Genomic DNA, 15,291 nt, shown 5'->3' with positions numbered 1-15,291 from the left:
TCAATTCTATCATTATGTTAACGCATTTTCAAATTATATCATTTAAACAAAATTATAAATAAATCTTTTTAAGACAAATCTACGGAAATGTGCTACTGCCGTAACTATTATCTAGTTGAAGCTAGTTTATTATAATAATTTTTAGCTTTATCTACTTTATTTAAATATTAAAAAATATAAATACATATTCACATGATACCTCAGTATTTTTCTATAGTTCAAAAATTCAATAAGCTCATCATAATTTTTTATACCAATTTTTTAAATCTGGCATGTGTCCTACTGTGAATAACATCATTTATCATATTTATTTATTTTTGCTATTATTGATTTGCACAGAAAATCTGTCAAAACAATATCTTTTTTATACATACATACATACAATACGTTATATTTACACATATCGCATAATATGTAAACACATCCAACATAAAATTAGTTTAAATGGTAATTTATTTAAATTTTCTAGATTTAAAACACACAATATAACAACTACATAAGTACGTACATGTAGGCATCTGTATACCAATAATATCCATTAAATCAAATGCATATTCAATTTTATATTTGCGGCATAAAAAAAATTAAATAAAATTGTTAATTTAATTCAATTGAGCAATTTAAATAGTTGAGCCGAATCCAAAACATTGAATATAAATATAAAAAATAAATAAAAAAACGCAAAATAGAAAAATTTTATGTAAATGAAAAAAAAAACGCTTTAAATTCAATTGAGACAAATAGGTTTTCTCTATATCATTAGTAACGGCAGCGGCGCCCATACTCATTTAGTTCATTTCATTACAATTTAAGTTAATTTTGTAAAATGAAATAAAACAAAAGAAACTAAATAAACGCATTCCCTCACATAACAATTTCCGTTTTTATTTTGATTACACTAATTTGAAAGGTTTCATAAAAAAATTTCAATGTATTTTTCTAATTAAATCAAGCGGAATTAAATTATTTACAATTTAAAATGGTTCAGGTTTAATAAAGAGATCAAAAGAATAAAGAATTCCGTTCAAAAAGAAAAAAAAAATTAAAACAAAAACGGAGAGAAATCACTCACGTGCCCTAATGTTTGTTGATGGATAGCTAATTTACAGATTTGTTGGTAATAACCAAATAGCTATGAATATAAATACATACATAATATTTAGTTGTAAATATATTAGCTATTTCACTTTAGATTTTCTGTGTTAGTACATTAAAGATGAAAATTAAAATAAAGCTATATGTTAAGATAAGTTGAAATAAACCTAAATTGAATTACAAAGCCATTATGTTTCAAAAAGGTTGAAATTATAGACGGGCTACTTTTCGGACATTATTGCGTATTTTGGGTATTATTCTATCGATAATATTGGCATGAGACTTATAAATTTTGATTTTAGAAATGTTGTTGGGCTTTTTTTTGTTGCTCTAGTGCCTCGTATGGTTTGCAGATTCGAAATCGTATTTGCGAACACACACCTCAAAATATTTTAAATTTCTTTGTAAAATCTCTTGAAATTTGTATTTGTTACACTTATTAAAATTCCTCAAATATTATAGACGACCATTTGACCAAGTCAACTCAATATATCAGAGTTTTATTTACAAATAAAAAAATTCAACACACTATTTAAATTTATATACAAACGTAAAATAAATGTACATATTATTACGTATAAGCGTATACATGTATAACCACGGTACTAATTATAATTTATATCATGTAGTTGAATAAGAAACGTGACCAAAACTACATTATATGTATGTAAAAATATAATAATGTAATAACAAATCAATTACTAAAAATTCTTATTAACGGAAGAAAAATGAACTCAAAAGAGTCAACGAAGAATGGATGAAATCCAAGAAAATGAGGCGTGATGAAAAATATAAATATTTATTCCATTCCAATAATTGTTATAACAATGTATGTATATATTTTATTTTGCTTCTCTTTTTTTTGTCTCTCTAATTTTGCTAGGCTCCGTCCGGCATATACATATTTAAATTTTCTTATTATTTTTGTTTTTTGTTATCACTTAATGTTTCTGAGAGATGTTAATAAAGCTTTTTTTAATTAACTACCTACTTTATATTAAAATTTTATATCAACATTTTTTTTATCGCATGATAGAGAAATTTGTGTCAGAAATTAGCGAAATGTTGTATTAAATAATATGAATGATTATTTATTAACGTTTGGGAAATACATTGTGGATATTTTAAACAATAGTTTCAAATGTTCAAAGTAAAATGAATAAAATTTATTAGAAAAATCGAAAATCAATTGCATAGTCAATGTGCAGCCAGTTTTGAATAAATACTGCCGCACAACATCAAAAATTTTCATACTCGTGTGTTAAAAATTTACATAGTTTGAGTTTTAAATTCAATGTATACTAATACTTTCAGGTTATTAAAAAATTAAATTCGATTTTTGCAAACACCAATTAAGTTTTATGCCACGCAAGGTTTACAATACAATAATTTAATCAAAATATGTAGTAGGAAATTTGTTTGCAAGGATATGCATATGCAAAAATTTTAAAACCAGATTTGAAAAAAAAAGTCATTACACCTAGATAAATCAGTGAATGCAGTACCTATAAGAAATTATAGAAATCTTATTTGAAATGTTACGATTTTCAAAAATCGTCACCTACCTAGTGAACTCAGTGACGTAAAAAACTAGTTCATGGTTACTACCATGCACCAGCCCTATGCTCCTCCCAGGAACGAAGTAAGATAAAAAAAAAATAAATCTGCAATGTATCTATAGCCTTTATACAAAACAGGCGTTCTCAACAAGCGTTAAAGCCAGTTCATCTAAATCCAAAAATTAAATTTATTAGAAAATAAATAATTCATAATCTAGTAACATCTATTTCATTTTATCATGTTTCAAACATATTATAGAAATCACAAGTCTATTAGAATTAAAAATTGCATTTATGAAGAATTAAGAAATTAATTTTAAATACAATTTAATTTTTCCATAAAATTTTCAAAAAAATTTAAAGTAATTAATTTTATTTAATACAATAAATCAAAACTATTCGCTCTATAGCAAGTAATTGTGATAATTAGAACGAATACTTGAACCATTTAACACGCTTAAATTAATTATGAAAATATTTCTCGCAGAAAATATAATACGAGTATTGTATTTGGTTTTCTTTTCTATATACACTCATTATATACATAATGTATGTATATTCTGATAGAATGCATATACATTGTATATTTAATATTTAAATAAAATCTATTTAATGGATCTATATACATACATTATGTGCTTTCTAATTAAAATTTACATGTCATATTATACGTTTTAATATCCTTTTTAATTTTATACGAAATCTAGTTTTCTACATAATCAAGATTTTCATTATTATAATGATATGTAATGAGTTTATGTACAAATATTCATAACCTTTATTTTTATACCCTGCACTTCGTGAAGGGTATATTAACTTTGGTATGGAGTTTGTAACTACTTGAAGGAGCCATCTGCGGTATGGACATATATATATATTCTTGCTCAGCGTAAAATTCTGCGTCGATTTAGACATGTCCGTCCGTCCGTCCGTCCGTCCGTCCGTCCGATCGCACGATAACTCAAAAACGAATAATGCAATCGACACCAAACTTTCACAAGTTGCTTCTTTTGTGCCAAGGACGAGCCCTATTGTTATTGGACTAATTCGGACAACGGGTTCGGGTAGTTGCCATACAACTCAAAGAGTTTATTTTAAATATTTCAAAAATTAAAAAAGCTATAAATATAAAATTTTGTATACATGTGTCCAAATATATTCTACACATGCTCTAGAAATTATAATGGGATAGCTGTACCGGTTCGGGTGGCTGCCATACAACTCCAAAAGCAAATTTTTTATATTCGGCAAAATAATAAAGTCAGATTCATGAAACTTGGCAGTCATGTGTCCAATTATAGGTCAGATATATTTCTGAAGTTTTAGTGGAATTGCTCTACAGGTTCGGGTACTTGCCATACAACTCCAGAAGCTAATTTTAAATATTTGGAAGAATAATCAAGTCAGATTCATGAAACTTGGCAGTCGTGTGTCCAATTATAGGTCAAAGATATTTCTGAAGTTTTGGTGGAATTGCTTGGTAGATTCGAGTAGCTCCCATACAAGTCCAAAAGCTTATTTTAAATATTTGAAAAAAAAAAGTTAGATTGATGAAACTTAGCAGTTGTGTGTCCAATTATAGATCAGATATATTTGCGAAGTTTTAGTGAAATTGCTTGACAGGTTCGGGTAGCTGCCATACAACTCAAAGAGTTTATTTTAATTATTTCAAAAACTAATAAAGGTACAAATATAAAATTTTGCATATATGTGTCCAATTATATTCTACATATGCTCTAAAAATTTTAATGAGATAGCTGCACCGGTTCGGGTGGCTGCCATACAACTCCAAAAGTAAATTTTTTATATTCGGCAAAATAATAAAGTCATATTCATGAAACTTGGCAGTCGTGTGTCCAATTATAGGTCAAAGATATTTCTGAAGTTTTGGTGGAATTGCTTGACAGGTTCGAGTAGCTCCCATACAAGTCCAAAAGCTTACTTTAAATATTTCAAAAAATGAAAAAGTTAGATTCATGAAACTTGGCAGTTGTGTGTCCGATTATAGATCAGATATACCTGCGAAGTTTTAGTGGAATTGGTTGACAGGTTCGGGTACCTGCCATACAACTCCAAAAGCTTATTTTAAATATTTGGAAAAATAATAAAGACAGATTCATGAAACTTGACAGTTGTGTGTCCAATTATAGGTCAAAGATATTTCTGAAGTTTCGGTGGAATTGCTTGACAGGTTCGAGTGGCTCCCATACAAGTCCAAAAGCTTATTTTAAATATTTGGAAAAGTAATAAAGTTAGATTCATGAAACTTGGCAGTTGTGTGTCCAATTATAGGTCAAAGATATTTCTGAAGTTTTGGTGTAATTGCTTGACAGGGTAGAGTGGCTCCCATACAAGTCCAAAAACTTATTTTAAATATTTGGAAAAGTAATAAAGTTAGATTCATGAAACTTGGCAGTTGTGTGTTCAGTTATAGATCAGACATATCCGTGAAGTTTCTATAAAATGGTTTCACAGGTTTTAGTCGTTGCTATACAAAAATGAAAGGTGCAGGGTATAATTCAATCGGTTTATACCGACTGAAACGTTTTTACTTGTTTTTAACATAATTTGTCGCCATCATATTTAAATTCATATAACAATATTCATAATTAAAATACATTATTATGAGTTCGTTAACTTTTCTATATTCTTTTGTATATTTGATTTTATTGAACACACACCTAAATTTTTAATCTAAATACGTGCAATTTAATAAGTAATATAAATTTCTAAGTATGTTTCTATTTATGAGTATAATAATATTTAACCCTTTTAATACCCCTATAATTTTTGGTAACAATTAATGCTAATTTCTCTTAACTTTCAGTTTTGGTGTGAAATATAATTATTTTCCTTTTGTTCGATTTAGTTTTAACAACTGTTGAATTTCAGAATGTCTGAGAAATATATACCTTTTCAATTTTTTTAAGTGTAGACAATTTTGAATAAAATTTCAAAATTAAATGTTATTTGCTAAAAAATAACTCAGAAAATTGCTAAAAAATAACAGAAGGGTTTCTCAGGTAACCCATCTGTTCAATCCAACTCCAAAATGCAAAATCCAACTGTTTCTCAGATATTTTTTGAGGTTCTCTGCAAATTATTTCGTAGTACTGCTTAAAAGCGAAAAAATATTACCTGTGAACATGAAAGGGTTAATTATTTTACCTTATGCGTATGTTTATATTATTCTAGTAGACTCTATTATATAGTAAATTTTAATTTCTTTGCAAATTTTTATATAGGCATAGCGCGAACATTAATTGTTAAAAAATATAAAATTGCTTGGTTTTTTTTTCATTCAATCGTTTATTCCTGTACAATGTTTTAATTTTATTGCGTGCTTTTGTTACGCCCTTGAACTATTTTTTTTTTTTATTATCTTTTATACGTTTTTCTCATTTTTACGTTTACTATCGTATAACTGTAAACCTAAAGGTATAAGCAAACGCGCTTTAGTATTTTTGTAGTTCTTTTGTAGAAAAATATACTAAGTCAAAAAAATTTGTTTTGAGTATAAATAATGTTTAAAATTTATAATGAATTTTTGAAAAAATTGGGGAGATGCACTGAAGTCTACTGAACTTCTCTACAAAACAGGCAAATTCTCCCGACTTCCAGCCCCAACCTCTTCAAAATACCTCTGATAGAACGATGTCCCGTTATAGAAGACCCGCGACATTCCCATCTGGTTCTTACTCTTTCCTATTATTTTGCTATACGTTTCCATTGGCACAAAACATCTCTTTTTTTTGCCATATACATATATTCCGACAGCAGTCCAGAGTCAATGAAGCAAGGAAAGTCGAGGACTACACTGGTGTACGAATATGATCTCATTAAGTAGATCAAGAGCCCAGCTCTCTAATCTTCCTGTTTGCTTCTAGCTTTAAGATTCAAAGTTATAACTTCTAATCATGTTGACCCTGGGAAAATGCAGATGTTCCATCCACCCGCATCGCTAATGCCCGGCAGTACTCCATACCCGCAGTCGGACACATTCTCGCAGCTTTAGTAATGCAGATGCGTGCAAATCCCAACAAAATTTCTAGGCCTCTCTTGGTAGTATTGAGTGAGGCCCTCTTGAGTTTTCTTTACATGCTCAATCCAATCCAATCTTTACATTACATAATATGTCTCTTAATTATAGCCTCTGAAAAATCTGTAAGCGAAAACTCGAAAATTGAAGTACTTCACACTATTTTATACCAGGTATTCTATGGCTCTGAAGCCAATTTTTTCGCTTTTCTCTTCACACTTAAACTGTAAACTGAAAATTAAACCATATTGCTTTATTTACACTTACAAAAAATATGTAATTTTTTTTCCTTTGTTTTTGTTTTTTTTTTGTTATTGTACACATTTAGCTTCTTAACCTTTAATGCTATTATAATAAAAATTTAGTAGCTTAGGACTTTTAACATAATTATAAACTCATTCAATTACTCTGTATATAAAATGAAATCGCCTAAGAAGTAAAAGTAACAACGAACCTTTAATATAATTATAACAATGGAAAATATTACAACATTGTTAAATAATAGCTTCAAGGTAAATTTTGATCATATACCCATATATATATAACCCACATCACAATTCTGCCGATTAAAATATTTACACACACTATACACATTACTAATTTGTATACGACAGTTTGCTATAGAATATAGATAGAAAAATAGCCAGATTTTATATCAGAATTGTAGAATAATTTAATAATGAAATAAATAGCAGGTGCTAATATTATGCTTGTTTCCTGTAAAATGAGGTAAAAAACAAAATTTGTAAATTTTAAATTTTCTCTTCTCTATGTACTTAACCTTATATCATATTTAATAGAATTTAATAAAATAAAGTAACCATGTTATCATATTAATCATGTAAAACGAAAACTTACTTAAACGAAAAAATACTTATGTATTTCACCTAAATTATTTTAAAGGCATTATGTATATTAATGTTAATTTCTTATATTTTGGTCCGGCAAATTGGATGTAGATCTCGTTGAATTTTCTTTCTTTTCTTGCTAATAATAAGATTATTTCAAAAAATGCATACGTCACAATACCTGTGCTTTGAAATGAATGAACCTTTAAAGTATTTTTAACACAAATCACGTACAAACATACCCACAATCATTAATTTTTGTAATTATCATTTGAATTTTATAATCACGTAACTGTACATGACTTGAAATACCAGGAAGTAATACAAAAGTTAGGTTATACAGTATGGTAACACTTTTAAATTTATGTGTACTCATTTATGAATACGTTATCCAAAATTTTTACAAATACGCACATACCAGTAAAGTCGCGCGATAAACACTGCATTGAATATTAATTTTAAATCTCTATAATTAAGTTAATATAAAACTTTTCCAGCAGATTCATGCGAATTTTTATTATTAACTAAATTAAAATGGAATTAAGGACCTTTGCATTACTTAATAAAAGTTTTTTTTTAAACCATATTATATTTGTAATATAATTTTATTAAGGCTAACTAAAACTTCAATTTAAAATAGTGTAAAATAATTTTCACCTCTCTCGGGCGAAATAATTGCATGCTTTGTTCAGAAAAATTCAGAAATATATTTTTTTTTAATAAACAATTAAATTATGATTAAACTTAAAATAATAATAATTATTAATGCAAACGATATTTTTAAATTTCAGATGTAAAAGAACAAAATGGCGTACAGATTTACCTGAAACGAGCGTTATTATTACATTTCATAATGAGGCCAGATCAACTTTATTAAGGACGATAGTTAGGTAAAATACCAACACCACAATTAATATAAAAAATTAATGCATACAAAATGTAATTAATTCTATTTTAAATTTTATATTTTATAGTGTTTTAAATAGGAGTCCAGAGCATCTTGTTAAAGAAATCATTTTAGTTGATGATTTTAGTTTTCATCGTAAGTATTTTTAAATTATTATAATTAATAATTATCCTTTTATTGATTCTTGTTTAATTAAAATCTTGTTTGTAGCTGAAGATGGTTTGGAATTAGCTAAAATTCATAAAGTTCGTATAATACGTAATGATAAACGTGAAGGTTTAGTAAGATCTCGGGTACGTGGTGCTGATGCAGCAACAGCTAAAGTATTAACATTTTTAGACAGTCATGTTGAATGTAATGAACATTGGTTAGAACCATTATTAGAACGTGTTGCTGAAGATCCAACACGTGTTGTATCACCAGTTATTGATGTTATATCAATGGATAATTTTCAATATGTTGCTGCATCATCTGATTTACGTGGTGGTTTCGGTTGGAATTTAGTATTTAAATGGGATTATTTACCACAAAATGAACGTATTATACAAGCAGATGATCCAAAACGTGCTATACGTACACCAATGATAGCCGGTGGTTTATTTACAATTGATAAAGCATATTTTGAAAAATTGGGTAAATATGATACAAAAATGGATATATGGGGTGGTGAAAATTTAGAAATATCATTTCGTGTATGGCAATGTGGTGGCAGTTTAGAAATAATACCATGTAGTCGTGTTGGTCATGTATTTAGAAAAAAACATCCATATACATTCCCTGGTGGTAGTGGTACAGTATTTATTAGAAATACAAGACGTGCAGCTGAAGTATGGATGGATGATTATAAACAGTATTATTATGATTCAGTTAAAGTAGCCAAAAATATTCCATTTGGGAAGTGAGTATAATTTTTTTTGTGTTTACCAAAACAAAAAAAAAAAAATATGTTGCATTAAAGCATATAAAAATTATGATATCCTTGTTACAATAACCAAAAAATAGAACATAATTTTTCTTTTTTATAATAATGTCCTTGCATACAATATGCATTTAACATTTTATTTATGCAAACATAAACTTTATTTTTTAAAGATTTTTGTACATTATATGAGTTGTTCTAAATCAGAATAAATATAGATTTAGTGGTAATACACATACAAAAAGAGTATAAAATATATTCATACAAAAAAAAAACTGATTATCCTTGCCAAATCTCATTTTAAAATTCTTTGCCAAATTCCATAGAATTAAAACATGACATTTTGCTTGTAATTTTTATTTAATTTTCATTTCTAATGTTTTTTTCCTTCATTTTCATTTTTTTTTGTGTTCTTTTTTGCCACACAGTATTGATGATCGTTTAGCATTAAGAGAAAAACTTCATTGTAAACCATTTAAATGGTATCTCGAGAATGTTTATCCAGAACTTAAAGTACCAGAAGCATATCCTGTTGGACAATTACGTCAAGGACATTTTTGTCTGGATACTTTAGGAAATGATGTCGATGAAACTGTGGGTAAGTATTATAAGGGGTGGGGAGGAAATATTATCTTTTCTCTTTTTTTACTGAATTTGATGAAATTTTGATGTTTTATAAAAACGATGTACTTATAATATAGAAGTATAATCATGGTTAGTTCAAGTACAGTGGAAGAGAATTTTTACTTTTTTTTCTGTTTTATTTTTTTTTTGTATTATAAAACAAAAATTATTTTCACAAATTTAAAACCAAAAAAGAAATAAATAGACAGAGAAGTTTCTCTTGAACAAAATTTTATTTTCATTAAGTGGTGAATTTTTTTGACATTTTCAAAGCTTAATTCACCATCACAATTATATTATTATCGAAAATAATCATTTTTGAGTGAAGATTATAGGGATTTGTTTTACTTTACTTATAAGTGCGTGTATAGATTTTTACATAGAAAAATTTTACAATGGTTGTCAATTCTAAAAAAGAAAAACAATATTTCAAGTTTTTTAAAATTAATGATTTTTTTTTTATTTTTGCTTTGCATTCTAGAAATAATTTTTTTTTGTTTGATAGTGACACTCTAATCCTGAATAAATTAACTAATACCATCTTATTCATTAAAGTATATAATTACAAAATATGACTGGGATCGGACATGAATTTTAAAATATTGTTAAAATAATTAGGTTGATAATTTTCTATAAAATTTTAATTTAATGAAATACTGCTAAAGCAAGCATTATTATTAAATTCGAAAATAATGGCGAAATTAAAGTTCCAAGTATTTATCACATTTTCTCGGGAAAACTTTTTCTATATAAATTTTAACTCTTCCTATTGTGAACATTTTGCAATTAATAGTAGTAGGTATATAGTAGGTATTCCATATCACAAATGTTCCAGATGTAACCAATTATTGGATAATATTACAAATAGACGGAACCCGAGAAATCTTTGATTGTAACCCTTTACAATTTGAGAATTAAAAAACTGTTCAAACGAAATTAAATCAAGTAAGACGAAAATTATTAGATAAATATTTTAATAATTCAACGCTAGTTTGAATTATCTACGTTTTTTGACCATTCAAATTAATTTAATTGATATCCCCTTAATCCTGTTATTTATGATATTAAATATTCTTTTAAATACTAAAACGAACTTTGCAATCACACACGCACCTTATAAAAAAACAGACCCCAAATAAAAATACAAAATCTTTGACTCTTTCTTAAAATTCTAAACTATGGTTCCATTCAGTTTCATTAATGATATAAGAACTTGTGAAATCTTTTATATTTTTGTTTTATAACTGGTGCACCTCGATTAATTAATTAAAGCAGAATAATAATATAGTAATAAATCATACTTATTATAACTTTAAGAAATTATTAAATTATATTTAGAAAATTAATAATGTAAAGATTAAAGTAGAAATAATAATTAATTTTTGTTTTCTTTTTCCTTAAATACATTCACAATTACAAATATAAATGTTTAGGTATTTATCAATGTCATAATAATGGTGGTAATCAAGAATGGGGTATAACAACAAAAGGTCAAATACAACATCATAATGTTTGTTTAACATTATTAAAATTTTCACGTGGCTCACAAGTTGTTATGAAAATCTGTGATGATTCAGAGAATCAAGTCTGGAAATTCCGTGAAGGTGGTTTCCTTCAACATTCCAAAATGAATATATGTTTGGATACAATAAATGTAACAACACGTGGTATTATAGCTGAACGTTGTGATACATCAGTAAGTACACAACATTGGGAATTTATAACAAAATTTTCGTGAGAGTATATAGACTATAATAATTCTAATGTTAATTTAATAAAATCAACAAATAATAATAATAATAAAATAAATATAATTCCATTAACTAAAACAATAACAGCAAACGGAACGATAATAACAACAAAAGCAAGAGTAACAACAATAAAAGTATGAAATATAATTTAATGCCGGCATCAAATATCAAAATGTCAAAATTAATAAAAAATTCAATTAAAATATTGTAAATTCCATTAACACTAAATATTACACTAAAAACATTACAAAATAATTATTATAGAAAATCATCATTAACATCATTATTATCGTAATTTGGAAATTATATGAAAGTAAAGAAAAAAAATTATAATAAATTTCCATCGATTATTAAAAATTAATTAAAAATATCTTGTTTTTCGCTATTCATACATACATACATAATAAATAAATTAATTGAATAAAACAGAAAAAAATACAAAACAAAAAATTAAATATGTACTAAGGAATTAAGATTAAATTTTTATTTAAAATGTGATTATAATTAAAAAAAAAAATAAATGATAAGGAAATTAAAATGAACACTAAAATAACAAAAACAAAAAAAAAACTACATTTGACTTAAGTGTTTAATTATAATATAAATATAAGTATATATATATACATATATTATACATACTTATAATTGAATAGAATAAAAAAAAAATATTAAAAATTAAAATTAAATATAGAAAATTTAAAAAAAAAAATTATTGTAATAATTATGATGTACGCGATTATCAACTCTGCAGCAGCATAATTAAACAAAGAAATTAAAAGTAGAATGAAAAATTACCGTTATATTTTTTAATTATTTTGTTAAATATTTAAATATATGAGCGCATACATACACACACGCATATGTATGTGTCAATAATATATTGTAAAAATTATGTAATTTTTTAGAAAATGAAGAAGAAAACAAAAAATCAAATTAAAAGAGACAAAACTACTATACGAGTACTACGAGTAATTAATGCAAAACAAAAAAAAATTTGTTCGAAATATTTAGGTACCTACATAAAATTTTTGTTATGAATAAATTATAATTTTATATAAACTTCCTAAAAAATCTCAACGAAAAAAAAACAGGAAAAAGTTTGAAAAATATTGAAAATCTAAAATATCGAAGTAGATGTTCACAGTTCACACCATACATAATGCGTATACAGTTCAATAAGAGGAGAATATAAAATATGACCCTACTTATAGACCGTATTATACAGTTCAATAAGAGGAGAATATAAAATATGACCCTACTTATTTTACGTATAGAAATTTCTCTATTATTCGGTATCGCAGGTCGAATCTAACTCTCAATTTGTTATCGAATCTTAAGTCGAATCTAACTGTTTGTGAGATTATCAATTATTTTATGATTTATCAAAATCAAACTTGTATAAAAGGGTAAAAAAATATTCTTGACAAACAAGTACCAAAAAATTCAAAAATAATTTTTTGTTTCTAATTTTTATACCCGTACGAACGTATTTTCAATTTAATTTTAAAAGAGCTTCATATAAAATCCCAGTTATTAAAAGAGAATAATTCGACTGTATTGTGTCGAATTTTAAAAACATAAAGTTAATTTTAAAATGCATTTACAATTAAATTATAGTCGAATGGACAGTTTAAATCAAATTTAGATTTAATCTACTGCTCAAAACCTACCAGTATTTATATTAATTAAAAATTCATTACATTTCCGTCCTTGTGCAGATCTTAGACGTTGTGTGTCAGTATTTTTAATGGAAACGGTAACTTCATAATTCTTCAAGTCCAGATATGTGTGATTTTACATATCATGGCAGTAATTTTCATGTAATCAAAATTAGTATCTTAAAAAAGATGTAATTTGATATTTCTTGAAAGTATTACTTGTAAATTTTTAAAATGATACTACCAATTTCCGAAATTTAACATTTCGGCCGTAGTTGAAAAAAAATGCTATTCTATCAAAGAGAGTTGAATTAATTTACTTATATAAATTTTAAAGATTCTATCTCGGATGTTTATTAGCTTAGAAGTACGGGCCTTAAATCTGAACGAAAGGGATATATAAAACGGAGTAGAGAATATTCTTTTAACTGGACAGAGTTGAAATGAGATTTTTAAAATTTATTCGAATTGTTATCGATTTATAATTTTATCTTTTGATGAATATTTTGCAATTTACAAATGTTTTTATTATTTTCAGAAAGTTTGAAAGGACGACTTTGTTCTTTTTTTATATAAACCTCAATATTACTGTCACAATACTGCTTTTATGGAAATTTGAAACGTAAATGTATATAAATTATGTATTGATTTATGTTCACTGTGATATTACACATTGCAGATATGTCAAACTTTTTCCAAACATTCCTAAAATTTTAATTTGAAATGTTAAATATTTAAATTATCTTCAATTTGAATTAAATATTGAAACTTATGCATATTATATAAAAAAAATTATTATAAAAAATTATTGCCTTGTATACCATACCAAATAACTAATTCATATAAAAATATAGTGACAAGTGACGACACAAACTCAATTATTTAAAAATATCATTGTTTTTTTATTCAACTAAAATCATCAATTCATATTAAAACATTTGTTATTACTTTGTATACTTAATCATTTGTTAAGAGAAAAATACTAATTTTTTATAAATTATATAAAAGAAAAATTTAAATTACACACATACGTGTATTTATATATCTTCAGCCGCCAAATTTTTCTACATACTCGTACATATGAAATTTTATTGATATATACCAACAATAATATTATATAATATATACAATATAATATATACAATATAGTATATATATATATATATATATATATATATACATATATATATATTATATATATATATATATATATATATATTATTGTGCATATTAAAATATTTGCATATATAATACAATTTAAAATTTTTTTCATACACAAAATCATGATGCCATAGCCGCCCTCTAAATTTTGATATTTGCAATATTTTCATTTCATTTGATTGTGTCACACATTTTTTATATATTTTTAAATATAAAAATATGTTTGGTATGGAATTTTTTTTCTATTTACTTTAAATTACATTATGTATTTAAATTATTTAATTCCTTTAAAGTATTTGTACTTATTAAATAATGTGAAATTTTACAAAATGATTACAAATAACTATGTATTAAAAAAGAAATTAATTAAGTTTATAAAATGACTGTTTTATATATATATATATATAATTATATATTTATATATGTATATGTATATATATAATATAGATAGTGTATATAATATTATGTATTTAGTATAGCAATTGTAAAAAAGTATATAATTATTTTATAAATTGTATTGATTTCGATTTGTAATGAAAATTTTGATTCTTTTTTTAAACAAAATTTGTTAAATTACACAAAAAGAAAACTTGTTTTTTTTTCTGAGTGTATTGTCAACTCATTAAATCATTATACGAGTACCTACTACAAAAACATTTCTATTCATTCGTAAATTTAATATTATTGAATTATTTTACTGATTTTTAAATTTCCAAGCCCATTCAAGTTT

General features: G+C 25.4%; 1 protein-coding gene across 1 annotated transcript in view; it reads left to right on the top strand.

Annotated features, from left to right (window-relative positions):
- LOC129615197 (polypeptide N-acetylgalactosaminyltransferase 2) overlaps positions 1-14,453 on the top strand; it is a 33,096-nt gene extending 18,643 nt beyond the window's left edge. Inside the window, exons 3-7 of the mRNA XM_055530296.1 lie at positions 8,333-8,431; positions 8,516-8,583; positions 8,659-9,346; positions 9,796-9,965; positions 11,425-14,453. Of these exons, the coding sequence (XP_055386271.1) occupies positions 8,333-8,431; positions 8,516-8,583; positions 8,659-9,346; positions 9,796-9,965; positions 11,425-11,729 (1,330 nt within the window). The 3' untranslated portion in view covers positions 11,730-14,453. The remainder of the gene's footprint in view (positions 1-8,332; positions 8,432-8,515; positions 8,584-8,658; positions 9,347-9,795; positions 9,966-11,424) is intronic.
- Positions 14,454-15,291: the final 838 nt, after the last annotated feature.

Source organism: Condylostylus longicornis, unplaced genomic scaffold (assembly GCF_029603195.1).
Source record: "Condylostylus longicornis isolate FDR11 unplaced genomic scaffold, ASM2960319v2 ptg000135l, whole genome shotgun sequence".
Classification (NCBI taxonomy): domain Eukaryota; kingdom Metazoa; phylum Arthropoda; class Insecta; order Diptera; family Dolichopodidae; genus Condylostylus; species Condylostylus longicornis.
Note: the sequence above shows the minus strand (reverse complement) of the source record. Positions and strands in the feature narration are given on the sequence as shown.